The sequence below is a fragment of the Leptonychotes weddellii genome, chromosome 10 (assembly GCF_054177405.1).
Source record: "Leptonychotes weddellii isolate Sample4059 chromosome 10, ASM5417740v2, whole genome shotgun sequence".
Taxonomy (NCBI): Eukaryota; Metazoa; Chordata; class Mammalia; order Carnivora; family Phocidae; genus Leptonychotes; species Leptonychotes weddellii.
Window position 1 is genome coordinate 102,475,589 of NC_138378.1, and position 13,016 is coordinate 102,488,604.

At 54.3% G+C, this 13,016-nt stretch overlaps 1 protein-coding gene across 1 annotated transcript; it reads left to right on the top strand.

Annotated features, from left to right (window-relative positions):
• The first annotated feature begins 1,042 nt into the window (after window positions 1-1,042).
• Window positions 1,043-12,196, top strand: PCARE (photoreceptor cilium actin regulator). Its single transcript, XM_006741671.3, has 2 exons — window positions 1,043-5,724; window positions 10,218-12,196. Exons 1-2 carry the CDS (start codon window positions 1,994-1,996, stop codon window positions 10,396-10,398), a joined length of 3,912 nt encoding a protein of 1,303 aa, XP_006741734.3. The 5' UTR covers window positions 1,043-1,993; the 3' UTR covers window positions 10,399-12,196.
• Window positions 12,197-13,016: the final 820 nt, after the last annotated feature.

The following is a 13,016-nucleotide window of genomic DNA, read 5'->3' on the forward strand; positions in this document are numbered from 1 at the left end:
TCAAATAAACAGATCGGATAACTTTATTAATTATGCACTCTGGGGCATAGGGCTGTGATAGGCTCAGGCTCTGCACACAGCCCCAGTCGCCCGTCTCCAGCTTGCTCATGGCGCAGGAGGTGTCCCTCCGTCCTTTCTGGTTCTGAAACCATCCGGACACCCACAGGATTATTTTCCTCAGTTGTACAGGGCTCTGGAAGAGAAAATGAAAACTGTAAAGCCCGAATATCAAGTCCAATCTCAGCACCTTCAGGAGATGCTCAATACGATCTTTTTTTTCTATTAGGAAAATTAGAAATTAGCAACTGGCAAAGATGAGAAATGGTTCAGTAAAAGCCCCTCTTCCTGGTGCAGATGACAGGGATTGTGTGTTTAAGAGCAGAGGAATGACACGGTGAGGAAATCCTGAGGCAACAGTGTGCTGAGCAAAGGTCATTCTGCACGCACAAAAGGGCCAAAACCCAGATCCAGGGCTGCATTATTTCCAGATAATTCAGGAAAGGATTGGGGCTTGGTCCTGGGCTAATTCATGAATTTTCTTATGACTTGTATTATTATAAGTGGCTTAGATGCCAGGGGGAAAGGAATAAGGAATTCCTTTTCTTCCTTTTCTTTTTCTTTCTTTCTTTCCTTTCTTCCTTTCTCTCTTTCTTTTTTAATTTATCATTGGCCAGGCACTGCACCAAGCACTTACCAAGCATGAATCAACTTAATTCCCACAACGGCTCCATGAAGTAGGTACCATTATCCCCATTCCAAAGATGGGCTTACCTCAAGGCAGGTAGATGACTTTGGAAGCTCCCCCAACTAAAAGGAGAAGGAGCAGGATTTGAACCCAGGTCTCTCTACTCCTTGCTCTAGACTTGTGGCACTTTTTACAAGTTTAAAAGGAGTTTTAAAATGGGCAGCCTCTACCCTTCACTATGGACAAGAGCTCCACGCTCAGATTGTGTAGAAGCTGTGCTTGAAAAGGAAAATACATTTTTCCCCAATGTTCTACTCCTAATGACCAAACGGCTCCCCACTGCCTAAGGTTGGCTTATTTTCCTATGAGAAAGATTTAATTAAAAGCCTCTTTCTTTAAGAGCATTGCCTCCCTGAGCCCCTCTGCTCCGCAGGGACCAGCCTTGAGCTTTATATGGCAGTGAGTTTACTCTGCTTTCCCCTCCAAACCAGGGAAGACGTCCTCCCTGCTGTCAACTCACTTTTCTAGTGTAAAGGAAAGCCACCTTGCCTTCTTTATTCCCTGTCTTATTTAGAGAAGTTCTCTAGCATTAGAGCCGTAGAGTTTGTATAAGCCACACAAACAACAACGTATTGCTTCAATTACTGTTTACTGTGTGTTTTGGGGTCTCCTTGATAATAGCAGGTTGGAGCACACTTGGCTGGGTTGCCCTTATTAAACTGTGAAGGTCGCTTCTCTGCCAGGATCTGTAGCCTGCGAGCCCTCCCTTCTCTTCCACAAATGTGTCTCTTCCAGAGCTTTTTGCAATTATGGCTCATTTCTCTAGGTTTCATACGGCAGGCGTCTGAACAGAATTAAAAGCATAAGCACGTGCAAAAATAATCCATTTCCCAAGATAGTAAATGCTGAGAAGCTCTATATTAGAACACACTGTGAGTGCTGACTGGCTAGGGCATGATTAACCTAATAGGCTTAAAGTTCCACTTGCCATCCACATCTGTCAGGACTCGAGCAGAACGCAGGCGCGTAGTGCACGAGACTGAGGTCCTTTAGAATTGCCCCATTGCTCCCTCACAGCGGAGGGTTCGAGACATAGAGCAACAAGACCACAAGCACCACTGCCTCTACACGGTGGGGCCAAGGAAGTAAAGAAAGCTGGTTCCAAGGACCCGGCGCCATGGACTTCAGAGCATTCTGGCCTGGAAATTGCCTGGACCGACTGGTAAGGCTGCCTTTGGTTCCTATTTCAAGGATGATTCTCTGAAAATCGTGAAGACTATGGGTGGGAGATAACTACAAGCTGGCATCATGGGGTGTACACCTTCCCACAATGACGTTGTTAATAGCGTTGCTAAGAGTGGCATCCAGTTTTTTAAAAAGCCCAAAGCAATTTTGCCGGGACGTCAAGGGGGCGGTGGAAGATGCTCCATCCCTTTGCTACTTCCAAGCTCCACCTGCTATGACTCTGGGGGAGACCCGACCCAGGGACAGAGGCTGACAGAGGAGCAGCCGAGGGCCAGGTGGACCCAAAGCCCAGCTGAAGGTCTCTATCAGCTCACAAGAGATCCCACTGCAGGCAAAGGGAAAGATATGGAAGGACTGCCCCCAGAAACCAGAATCTCCGCATCCCAGCTGGACAAATCACAAAGCCACATGGCTCAGGACCTTCCATCCAAGACACAGAGCTCCCACGGGTCACAGGGGACAGTCTCTTCTGGGGAAGAGAGTGAAGAAAGGAATACCCAGCAAAGGAAGCTGAGATGCCACACGTGTGGCCAACAGGGCCATTGCTGCCAGACCATCCTTCCTGCTCACGAGCCTGAAGGCAAAGTGGATTTCCCTGAGCCCCTGGTGAAGGCCCACCGGCACGCCTACACCTACCTCCACACCTGCATCTCCAAATATGAAGCAATCCTGTCCATCACCCATCAGGCCACCCAGACCCAAGAGCTGCTGCAGCCCATGGTCAGCTTCCTGCTGCTATGCTTTGATGAGGTCAACCGGCTCTTGGGGGAGATCTCCAAGGAGGGAGAAATGCTCCTCCAGGAAGTTCGGGACGATCTGGCTTGGCCGTTGAGGAAAGGAGAGCCTCAGGACCAGCCAGATCTCCTGCAACAGCTTCTGCAGTACACAGTCAGCAAGCTGCTGGTGCTCAGTGGCACGGTGGCCTCGATCACTGGCCGCTTCCTGGAGGGCTCCAGCAGTTACCACCATGACACCGCGAGCCACTTGGGAAAGAAGCTGAGCACAAAGAGGGGTGTGGATGAACGCCTCCTGCGGGCTCTGGGGCAACTGGAGAACTTGGCGAGTGGCCACGGGGACCCTGGGATGCAGGGTGCGCCCTTGTGCTCCGAGGACAGTGGCATTGGTGGGGACAACGACTCTGTGCAGCTGGTGGACAAGCTGGGCAAGCAAGCCAGCTGGGACTCGGTGTCGGAGCCCGCAGAACGGAAGCTGGTGCTTTCATCCACGGTGGAAGCCAGGCTGTCAGGACAGGCCTGGCAGCAAAGTCCTTTCCAGATGGGTTCAGACACACCCCAGGACTGCCCCCTCTGGAGGCCTCCATCAGCAAAGGTTCGGCCCGCGGCACAGGGTGGAGCAGGGGGCCCTTGCCCCTCGAGCACAGGCCCAGAAACTACGACCGCCAGGCCTTTGGGGATGGGCAAAAGCACTCGGTGTGATTCCCTTGGGATGGGGGTCTCCACAGAAGCACATTTTCCTAAAGGCTCCCGCTTGGTGGACACTCCTTCCGTCACTGAAGGGGAGGACAGTAGCCCAGAGGAGGAGGAGGACCAGGTGAGTGGCATGAGTCTGGGTCCACAGCAGGAAAACTCTTTCCCTCCAAGGCCGCGCTCTTCACCTGGTGGCCCGGAAGGCCCATTTCAGCCACACCCCAGGAAGCTCAGGAAGCCCCAAGCCCAGGAAATGATTCTGAAGATGAAGGAAGCAATCAGCGAAAGGATCAAGTTTGTCCCTGTGCCTTCTGGGCCCCAGGACTGGGCCGACGAGGACGAGAGGAGGACGGCGGTCCCCCCGAGACCCAGCACAGCCAGCGGCAGCACCAGGGCCCCTCTGAGGCAGAGGAGGTCCCAGTCAGAGGGGTGTCTGAAGAGCCAAGTGGAGGACTCCACCCTCCAGGAGCTGCAGAGGGTCCAGAGAGACCTGAGCCGGAGGCTGGAGGCATTTTACGCCCTGGGTGCGCGACAGCAGGGGCAGAGCCCGGAGCAGGTTGCGCAGCCCCGCGCCGTGGCTTGGAGGTCCGACACCTGCGGGAGCGCGCCGAGCATCACCAGCAGCAAGCTGAAGGCATCCCTCACCAAGAACTTCGTCATTTTACCGAGTCAGGACAAGAGCATCGTGCAGAAATGCAGTCCCCGCCCTGAGAGCGAACAGCCCCGGCAGGGGGAGCCTGAGGGGCTGCCAGTCGTCATCCCATCGGGTGAGAAGACCAGTGAGGCTCGGGGGGCCGAGGACTGGAATGTCAGGGCCTGTCCCACCAGAACATCGGTCAAGAAACTCATTGAAACTTTTAGTCCCACTGAGAGTCTGAGGACCCTGGGAGATTCCAAGGACGCCAGGCCAAGCCCCTGCCTCAGGAAGTGGGGGGTCCCCCTCATACCCCCCAGATTTCCCATTTATAGGGGGCTTGCCCCTTTGTATCCAAAGCCCCGAATTTCTCCAGCAGCGAGTGGAGAATCTCTCAAGCTGGGCCCAGCCTGGAGGCCCTTAGCTCCTATTTTCCCCCCTCTGCTGACAGCAGGAGCGTCCAAGAGGGAGGACCTCAATTTCAACTATGAAACAGAAGAGGACCCAGAGCATCTGCCTCCACCGCCTCTGGAAATCCTGATGGACAAATCGTTCACCTCTCTGGAGCCCCCAGAGAGCAGCAAGCCAGCAGGAAGCTCCTCCAACGGGACCCATGCACCAGGGCCGGGAGGGGCTGACCCTGCCCTGAGAACGTGGGCTTCCCCAAAGCTAAGAGCCTCCATGAGCCCCACTGACCTGCTACCCAGCAAGAGCACGACTGCCCCCACCAGGCCCCACAGCACAGGGCCAGGGGGCAGCAAGAGTGGCTGCAGTACCAGAAAGCTCACCTTGGACCTGAGCCACCCACCAGCAACCAGCGGAAACCCAGAGGTGGAGGGCAGAGGGGCTCAGAGTCAGGCACCCGCAGACAGGGCCACCAGCCTGTCCAAGCATCCCCAGAAGGCCATCCCCTGGCACCCCTCCAGCCACACATCTGGGCCGAACAGCACCTTGGAACCCAGCCTGGCCAGGCCAACACGAGGGCCACATTCTCCCGAGGACCCCAGGCAGAGCCAGGAGAGAAGCCCCTCGCTGGTCAGGAAGGCCTCTGCCGCAAGGGGACACTGGACAGCCCGAGCGGACAGGAGGCAGCTCCCCTCTCACAGATCTGCCCAGCCAAGCGTCCCCTCCGTGCACGGCTCCCCCAGCCCACCCATCAGCCCTCCGGTAAGCCCCACGGTGCTCAGCCCCCCAGAGACGAAGGAAGGAGCCTCGCCCCCACCCTGGCACAAGCCGCCCAGCACTGCCCCCGCGAGCCCACCCGCACAGCACAAGGCCTCCAGCCCCCCTACCCGGCACACAGAAGCGAGTTCCCCTTCCTCTGGCCCCTCCCCGTCCCCCCCAGTGTCCCCTGCTCAGGGGCCCCAGCAAACAAGAGACCCTGAGGACAGTCGGGCAGCCACAGCTAAAGCATGTGGGAACACGTGTTCCATATTCTGCCCGGCCACCTCCTCTCTGTTTGAAGCTGCCCCGCCCCCTTCAGCAGCCCACCCACGCACCCCAGCCTCGCTGCCCCCTGAAGCCGGCGGCCCTCGGGGGACCCCCGCAGGAGGCTGGAGGAGCTCGGGGCCACGGCTGAGGGCGGGCTCCCAGCGGGGCCCGGCTCTGTGTGCCCTCAACCCTCAGCCTTTCATCAGAAGGACGGCTTCTGACCGCCGGCCGAGTATCCGCCTCGGGCTGCCTGTCCCCGGTGCCACCTGCGACGCTTGGGAATCCGCACTCAGCAGGAGCAGGTAAGGAGGGTCCTCGGGCCACCGCCCTGCGCTAATCCAATAGAGCCCAGAGGCCCTTGGGGTCCAAGGGAAGAGGCAGAGGAAAAGGGGGCTGAGGGATATCCAGCCTCCCGCCCTGGGACCCATCCTTGAGCAGCTGTGCTTTCATCTGTCACTCATTTCAGGTTCCCGAGAAAGATTTTAATTGAAAGAAGCTCTGCTGTGTTAAAAAATAGAGTTTAAAACAATCACATTAATCCAAGCACACCCTCCCCTTTATTTTACACCTGAGGAAAAAGAGATGACGTGACTACCCACCCCCTCCACCCCATGCTGAGCCACTGTCACACGGTCTGGAACCAGCAGCCGGATTTCTGTTCTCTCTGGTTTACTGAGGTTCTCAAACTTTCTGGCCCCAGGACCCCTTTAAAACTCTTCAGAATTATGGAGAACCCAAAAGAACCTTTGTGCAGGCGGGTTCTATCTATCACTTTTTACTGTATTATACATCAAAATTGAGAAATATTTAAAATACTTATTAGTTTTTCTCAATGACCCCATTATACATTACCATTAAAAGTAGGTATATTGTCCACAACAAAAACATTTAGTGGAAAGAGTGGCATTGTCTTATATTTTTGCAAATTCCTTTCATGTCTGGCTTCCAGGAAAGATGGTGACCTTCTCAGACCTGCTTCGGTAGTGCATCTGGTGGGACATCACACAAGACGTAGACTGGGAAAGTCCACTCTACATTCATGAAAGAATGAGTGGAAAAGGCAAATAACATCTTGACAGTATTTTGAAAATAGTTTTGACTTCATAGATCCCCCTCAAAAGTGTCTCGGGGACACCCAGGGGACATACCTTGAGACGACTGGTCCTAGAGGTATGGACTATAAATGTTTAGCTTTCCCACACCCCCAAAGACCTGCCTCCACTTCTCTTCCATTCTAGCCTCACCTCCATCTACCCGATTGGAGGTGTGCAGAGCAAGAACAAGACCCTTCATGGGCACCGAGTACCAGAATCAGGTGGAAGGATGGCCATCAATACCCTTGGCAGACCGAGTTCCAAGTGCGCCTTTCTTGAGAGGGCAGCTGACCTACAGGTCATTGGCCCAGCCATGTAGGCAGGCCTGGGCATGAGATGGCAATAGGTCAGGAGGCATGGTAGAGCCATTGCCTGAACATGGAAAGAAAGACACATATGCCCAAGTGGGTAGAACACATGGGGAAATGCATCTTCTCCAGGATGCAGCATGGGCAGAAAACTGTCTATCTGAGACCCTGTTGGAGAAGAGCTCTTATCAATGTGTCTTGATACCAGATGGGACAAAGCTAACCAGCACAGTCCTTGCTGTCTTCGAAATGCCCACTGTTGAGTCAATCAGCAGTTTATTTCGGCCAGAGCGATACATGTTACAGACTTCACAATCTGTGGAGGCATAAATGGTAATTTTTTACAAAGTACTCGGCAGTCGATTTTAAATAAAATTATCTAGGGAAAGTTGTGCATTATTATAGTTATATAAACTTCCCCAGCCACTTGAAAGAAATGAAGTATTGATTATTTTTGCAAGAATCTTAATGTAATGCTGCTCTTTTCTTAAATCTAAAATGAGTTTCCTACAGCACAGTGCTTTTCATCTAAGAACCTCGATAAATGTTAATGCATTACCCCTCACACTAGCCACTTATTCTCTTATTACATTTCTAAAACTGTGCCCTTCAGGAGAAGAGCTTGGGAGAACAGGGACAATAAAATGGCATTAATTAAAAACACTAACATTTTAAAACAGCAGGAGCAATAATAAAGTAACATAAAATTGTTCAAGAGGAAAATAATGCCCTTCTCTCAGGCTTCTCCACAGAATAGGGCAGCCTAAAAGGTTGTTTTATGTCCTGAATCTCAATACTTAGGGAGATGGGCTGGGGGGGTGGGGAGAAGTGCTTGTAGCTTGAAAGAAAGGAGGATTCATAAACGGGAGACTTCCCAAGGTTGCGTGGAAGGTCGCAATAATGGCTCACACTCCTTTCCCTGCCTCCTGGTAAGACCACACCTCCGAGCCACTCGGAACTGAAACTGTGAGCATGTGCCGGATGTGATGGGAAAATGCTCATCCCCCATTCCCTCCACCCCTCCACCCCTGTAAAGCTGACATCTGAGAGCAGAAGCATGCCAGCTAGAAAAGCGCTGTTTCCCCACCCTGTTCCCTGCCCTCCTGCATACGGGAAACCAGACCAAGGAAGTAGGCAGGATTTGCCTGAGATCATGCAACTAGCCAACAAGCCAGTGCCAGAGAGCCGGAAAGACTCAGAACGGGCTGTTTCCCCAAGCAGGGACTTGCAGGAATGCAACCCACCGCATGGTAGGTAGCGGCAGAGACAGGATGACCTGGCCTAACCTGGCATTGACCTACTTCTCATCATCCCATGCCGGGCACAAGCCCCTTTTATAGAAAAAATGATGATGTTTATATCCTCCCGATCTTGGGGCCCAGGGGATTGGGGACGGTCCTTGGAGGCTCACCTAGGAAGCTCAGTTACAACAACCTCAATTACAGCTTCAACTGTTATTTATGTTTTGAATCCCCTGGCGGAGGTGCCGTCTCTAGGTCTTAGCACGCTGCGGCGCTGTGAACATTCAAGAAAGGGTCCAGATTTTCTCCCCTAAATACAGTGCTTTTAGTCTTTGCTTAGACTGGACCACCCAGGCAGGGGCTCTCTGCCGCCCAATCCCCCAACCCTATTTCCCAGATCAGGGTCCCAACCGACCAGCGGGGCAGCGCCTGGCCAGCCTGCCTCCCCAGCCATTCTGGGATCAGGCGGAACCACGGCCACATCGTGGCAACCAGGCAAATCTCCCTCCTAGCCTGAGCCTCACACAGGTGTGGAACCTGGTTGGGGTCGGGGAAGACACGGTTCTAGGACAAAATCGTTTTCACCTCCACTGACACCGCACGCCAGGCATGCCCCTCCCTTTCCTGCTAGCTACTCCAGTCGGGGAGCAGCAAAGGGTCCCAGGGGAGGTGCATCCTGCACATGCCTTTCCCTGCTCTAAAAGGGGCACAGGGAGAAGAAGCAAGGAAGGTGGGAGCTGGTCCTGCGCACAAAATCACACTTGATCACGCAGGGTCTGGGAACTGGGCCCGAGGCCCGAGGCCAGCGTGGGTGAGGCTGGCTCAAAGGAACACAGTACGATTCTCACAGCCTAAAAATCACGTGTATGCCCATCTTACTTCCTCACTTAGTTCCGCACCTCACCCCACATTCCGGCCACCTTCATCTGAGTGGGATCCAGACTCAAACTTGCCCTCCACCGGTTCAACATCTCACAGAAGCCTAACCACTGAGCCGAGCACGCTGCGGAATAAAGCTCAGGGCATGGTTAAGAACCTGCTGTCAGAGGCAGAGAGAAGGACCTTCTGGGTCTCTGCACATGCGAGCTGGGTCCAGTCCTGGACCTGAGGTGACTGATGGCGAGGCTTGACCCTCAGGTGCCTACCTGTCATGTGACAGGGTGGTCCCTAGTTTCCTTTCCAGGCGTGACTTCCTGTTCATGCTACGAAGCAGGACCAGCATGACAGCTGGTCGTTTACTGAGCGCTTATCATGTGCTGGTTCGTATGCGAAGAGTTTACTTTGCACGCCTCACCCAGTATTGATACCTTCGAGCGCCCTGTGAGATGCGTGCTATCATCATCTCCGTTCTACAAAGAAGGGAACTGGGAATCAGAGAGATTAATGAATGTGCTACAGGACACACAGCTAGTTAGCGCAGGACTCGAACACAGACAGCCGGATTCCCACGTCCAGGCAGTAAGGATGAGGCCAGCCCGCCAGCACACAGCCCGTGTGGCTTCCGGAGCTGGTCCCCTTTCTGGCCTGAGCTTCCTCCACGCTTGTGATCCTCCTCCATTCTGCACCCCCAATGCACACTGGGTGTCCCTCTCCCCTCAAAGGCCCTCTCGCTATGTCACTCAGCAGCTGGGAGGCTCTGTTCTAGCCAAATGCCAGGCTTGGGCCAAGCACTTGGCATTTTACTCTGTTCAGGAAAAGGGTGGCTGCTGAGCAAAGCAGGGTGTGGTGGGGTTTTGTTTTTTGGGTTTTTTTTTAGGCTAGCTAAGCCTAGCCCTTTATTAAACAAGAAGTGCTTTAAAAACAAAAATAAAATAAAGGCCCAGCTCCCAGAGTTCCTGAGGGAGCTGCTTTGTTCAGAGCAGCGGGATCCTGGGCATGAGGAGGAGAACAGGACTCAACCTGTCGGCACAAACACCGGGGGCTCGGCTCCCACAGTGCCTGACCAGAGCAGGCAAGCATGAGCACGGCACCAGCCCGGCAATCCTGGTGAGGAAGGGCGGAGGCCTGGCATGGGGGTCCACGGGCCTGTGGGTGAGACAGACCGTGGGGACTGAGAGAGGTAGGATGGATGGGGGCGGAGGGGAGCGGGGACGGGGGGCCAGAAGGAACAATCGAGGAGTGTTTGATCTGCATCTGTCCTTTTTCTCTGCAGCAGCAGTGAGGAGAGCCCCAAGAAGGACACAGAGCCATGCAACAGCCCCTGTGCCCCAGAACTGAGGGGAAGTGGCAGGGCCGCCTCTCCCCCAGAACTCTGCGTGTTGGGCCACGGGCTGCAACGGGAGGCCAGAACCAGCCGCGCCCAGGACAAGCCTCAACAGAAGGAAGTAGCCTGACAGGCCAACCAACAGGGTCACACGGATGCCAGTCACCCCAGAAGGCGATGGGTGACAGCCAAGCACCAGACTGTCCCATAGAGGGTGGGTCAACCAAACTCCTACTCCTAGAAAGATCCGGAAGGTGTACTGCCCCGAGAGTCTGCTAAATTCTAAACCTTTGCCATTTTCAGGCCCAGAGTCTGGTTTGCCTTGGGGTACAAAGGCTAACTATAACTTTGGACCCCCCAGTGACACTCTTTAATCCTTCGAGTACTGGCCTTAATGTAGGGGAAAATGCATTTGTCGAATGCTTGATGAGCTGGGGGGTTTTACCTGGGTTGGTTTCCTGGACTCAATTAATCCGCACAACGAAGAATGAAGCAGATAGCATTCTCCGGGTTTTGCAGATAAGAAAACCAAAGTGCCCCTTCCCCCAAGCCCGAAAGAGTCTTGCCTGAGGTCACACAGCTAGGAAGAGAACAGAGCAAAAATTCCAACAGGTGTGGCTGGCCCCAGAATCCCTTGTTTCTCGTTCCAGTCTCGCTCCATCTGCCTAAAGCAAACCTAGTCTACAAATGGTTGGAAAGCCTTGTGGTTTTTTTTAAGGTTAAATAGTGTCACTGCATTCAAGTCACCGTTGAGAGCTTTGTTTAGAAGCTGACTGCTCCAGAGATGGGAAGACTGACGTGGAATTAAGACACACACCCTCCTTCCTCTCCTCCCTCCCAAGCACAGACCCAAAGCCCTCAACACCAAGCTTCCAGCCCACTCCTGCGGCTGAGCGGCCTCGGATTGTGTCTCAGAGGCAGGCATGTCTCGGATGCTCTGCCCCACGCATCCACATGCCTCTCAAACTGGGTGGGTGCAACCAAGCCTTGCAAACAAGCAGCCTATTCTCCACGCCCCGCAGGGGCTGGAGCTCAGGAGGATGTGCACACACGCACGTACACGCAGGCACACAAACACTCGTGCGCCTGCCAGTCTCCCCCAGGGGCTTCTCGGCCAACTTTATTCCCAAGTCATCCGCACAACTTCTGCCGAGGTTAAAATGGAAGTGAAGAACTACCGTGCATGCCAATGCGCTAGATATTAGCTGCAGATCTTGGAATGTTTCCATGGGTGGCTGCGGAGTGCTTTCTATTTAGAAATGAATTTGCAATAATTCGGTGATTCAGTGGCGGCTCAGTGGGTTGTCAAAAGACAAGAATTCTCACCCACGGGGTACAGCTAAGGGGGTCATTCTGCAGATCTGCTGCAAAGCTGATTTTTTTTTAAGTTTGGGAAAATTATGACTTCAAGTCCTTTCTTGTTGAAATACACCATGGCTCAAGGACGTGTTATGCTGGGTCCTGGGGATTACAGCTACCTGTAAATGAATTCACCTTGACTTGTCCAGTTATTAAAATAGGGGTGACCAGGCTGATCTCTTCAAAGGCACCCAAGGAATAGTTGGTTAAACTACCAGGAGGGGCCACACGGCACCCCTCGGTTGGGAAATGTCTGTCCACACCCACATGGTTGCTGTGGGGTTGCGCTGTCAGAGCAGAGCTCGGGCACAGCAGGGTGGGTTCTGGGCCGAGCCCCACGCAGGGGTGAGTGGGTGGACCTGGGAGAACCGCCTGGGCCCCAGGAAGTGGGAGGAAGTCCAGCTCCCGGGGCAGGGCAGGGCTGAGGTAAGTGCGTGAGAACAGCCAGGTTTAGGAAGCTTGCTCGCTACAGAACTGGCCAGTCTGCCTACCTGGGCAGGCCAGCTGCCGAAGGGTGACGAGGGTGTGTGCCGAAGGGTGACGAGGGTGTGGGCAGGCTGGGCACCGAGCCGAGGGGAAGCAAGCAGGCCAGGAGAGGCGGCTCATGGCTGAGCAGCTTCAGGGAAGGCTGTCGGAAAGCAGACAGGGTTTAGGGGCAGACTTCCTGAGGTCTGAAGCTGAGACCCGGGCTAGGGTGTAGGGGCCCTGGGCTAGGGTTTAGGGGCAGACTTCCAGAGGTTGGAAGAAACACAGCAGAAACAGAGAAACAATGGGAGGCTGGACAGGGCCACCATTCATGAAATAGTGAGACAACATGGGGGTGTAACCACAGAGACAATAAAAGGTCTAGCTCTGGGAACCAGGATAGGAAGTGGGAGCCAGATCCGTAGGAGGCAGAAGTGAGGCCAAGCTCCCCGTTAAAGGGCCCCCTCTTAGAGGTTTGGGGCTAGTGTGAGTCTGTAGGTGGGGGCCAAGTGCACCCAGTTGCAGCAACAAAAGCTCGGTGTGGGTGGCTGGGAGCCAGGCAGCCTATTACCTCCCAGAAGGGTCAGCATCAGAGAGAATGCCCTGGAAGAGTCTGGAACGAGCCTCCCTGAGGGTGCCTGGCAGGAGGCTCTCTTGAGAGCAGAAGTCACCCCCTCCCCCGAGCTAGGCCTCTAAGCAGCAGTGGGCACCCACCGTCCCCACGCTGCAGACAGCAGTGGATGAACACAGGGCTTCCAGGGTCCCTGCGTCAGCCCCGGGGCAGGTCAGGGCTCCTCCTTATCCCTCTGCATTTACCGAGCACCTACTTGTGCCAGGAGAGTGCTGGGCTCCTGCCACAGAGCCCCGTACATGATGCAGTAAGGGACCTCTAGGCCCAAGCAGCCAGGACAATGAGCTGATAGA

What these genes read in the sequence shown, in the direction of transcription:
- PCARE (XM_006741671.3), top strand. Translation starts at nt 1,994, where the DNA reads ATGGGGTGTACACCTTCCCACAATGACGTTGTTAATAGCGTTGCTAAG. An exon ending in TCCGCACTCAGCAGGAGCAG is followed by an intron (nt 5,725 to 10,217) that starts GTAAGGAGGGTC and finishes TTTTCTCTGCAG; the next exon opens with CAGCAGTGAGGAGAGCCCCA.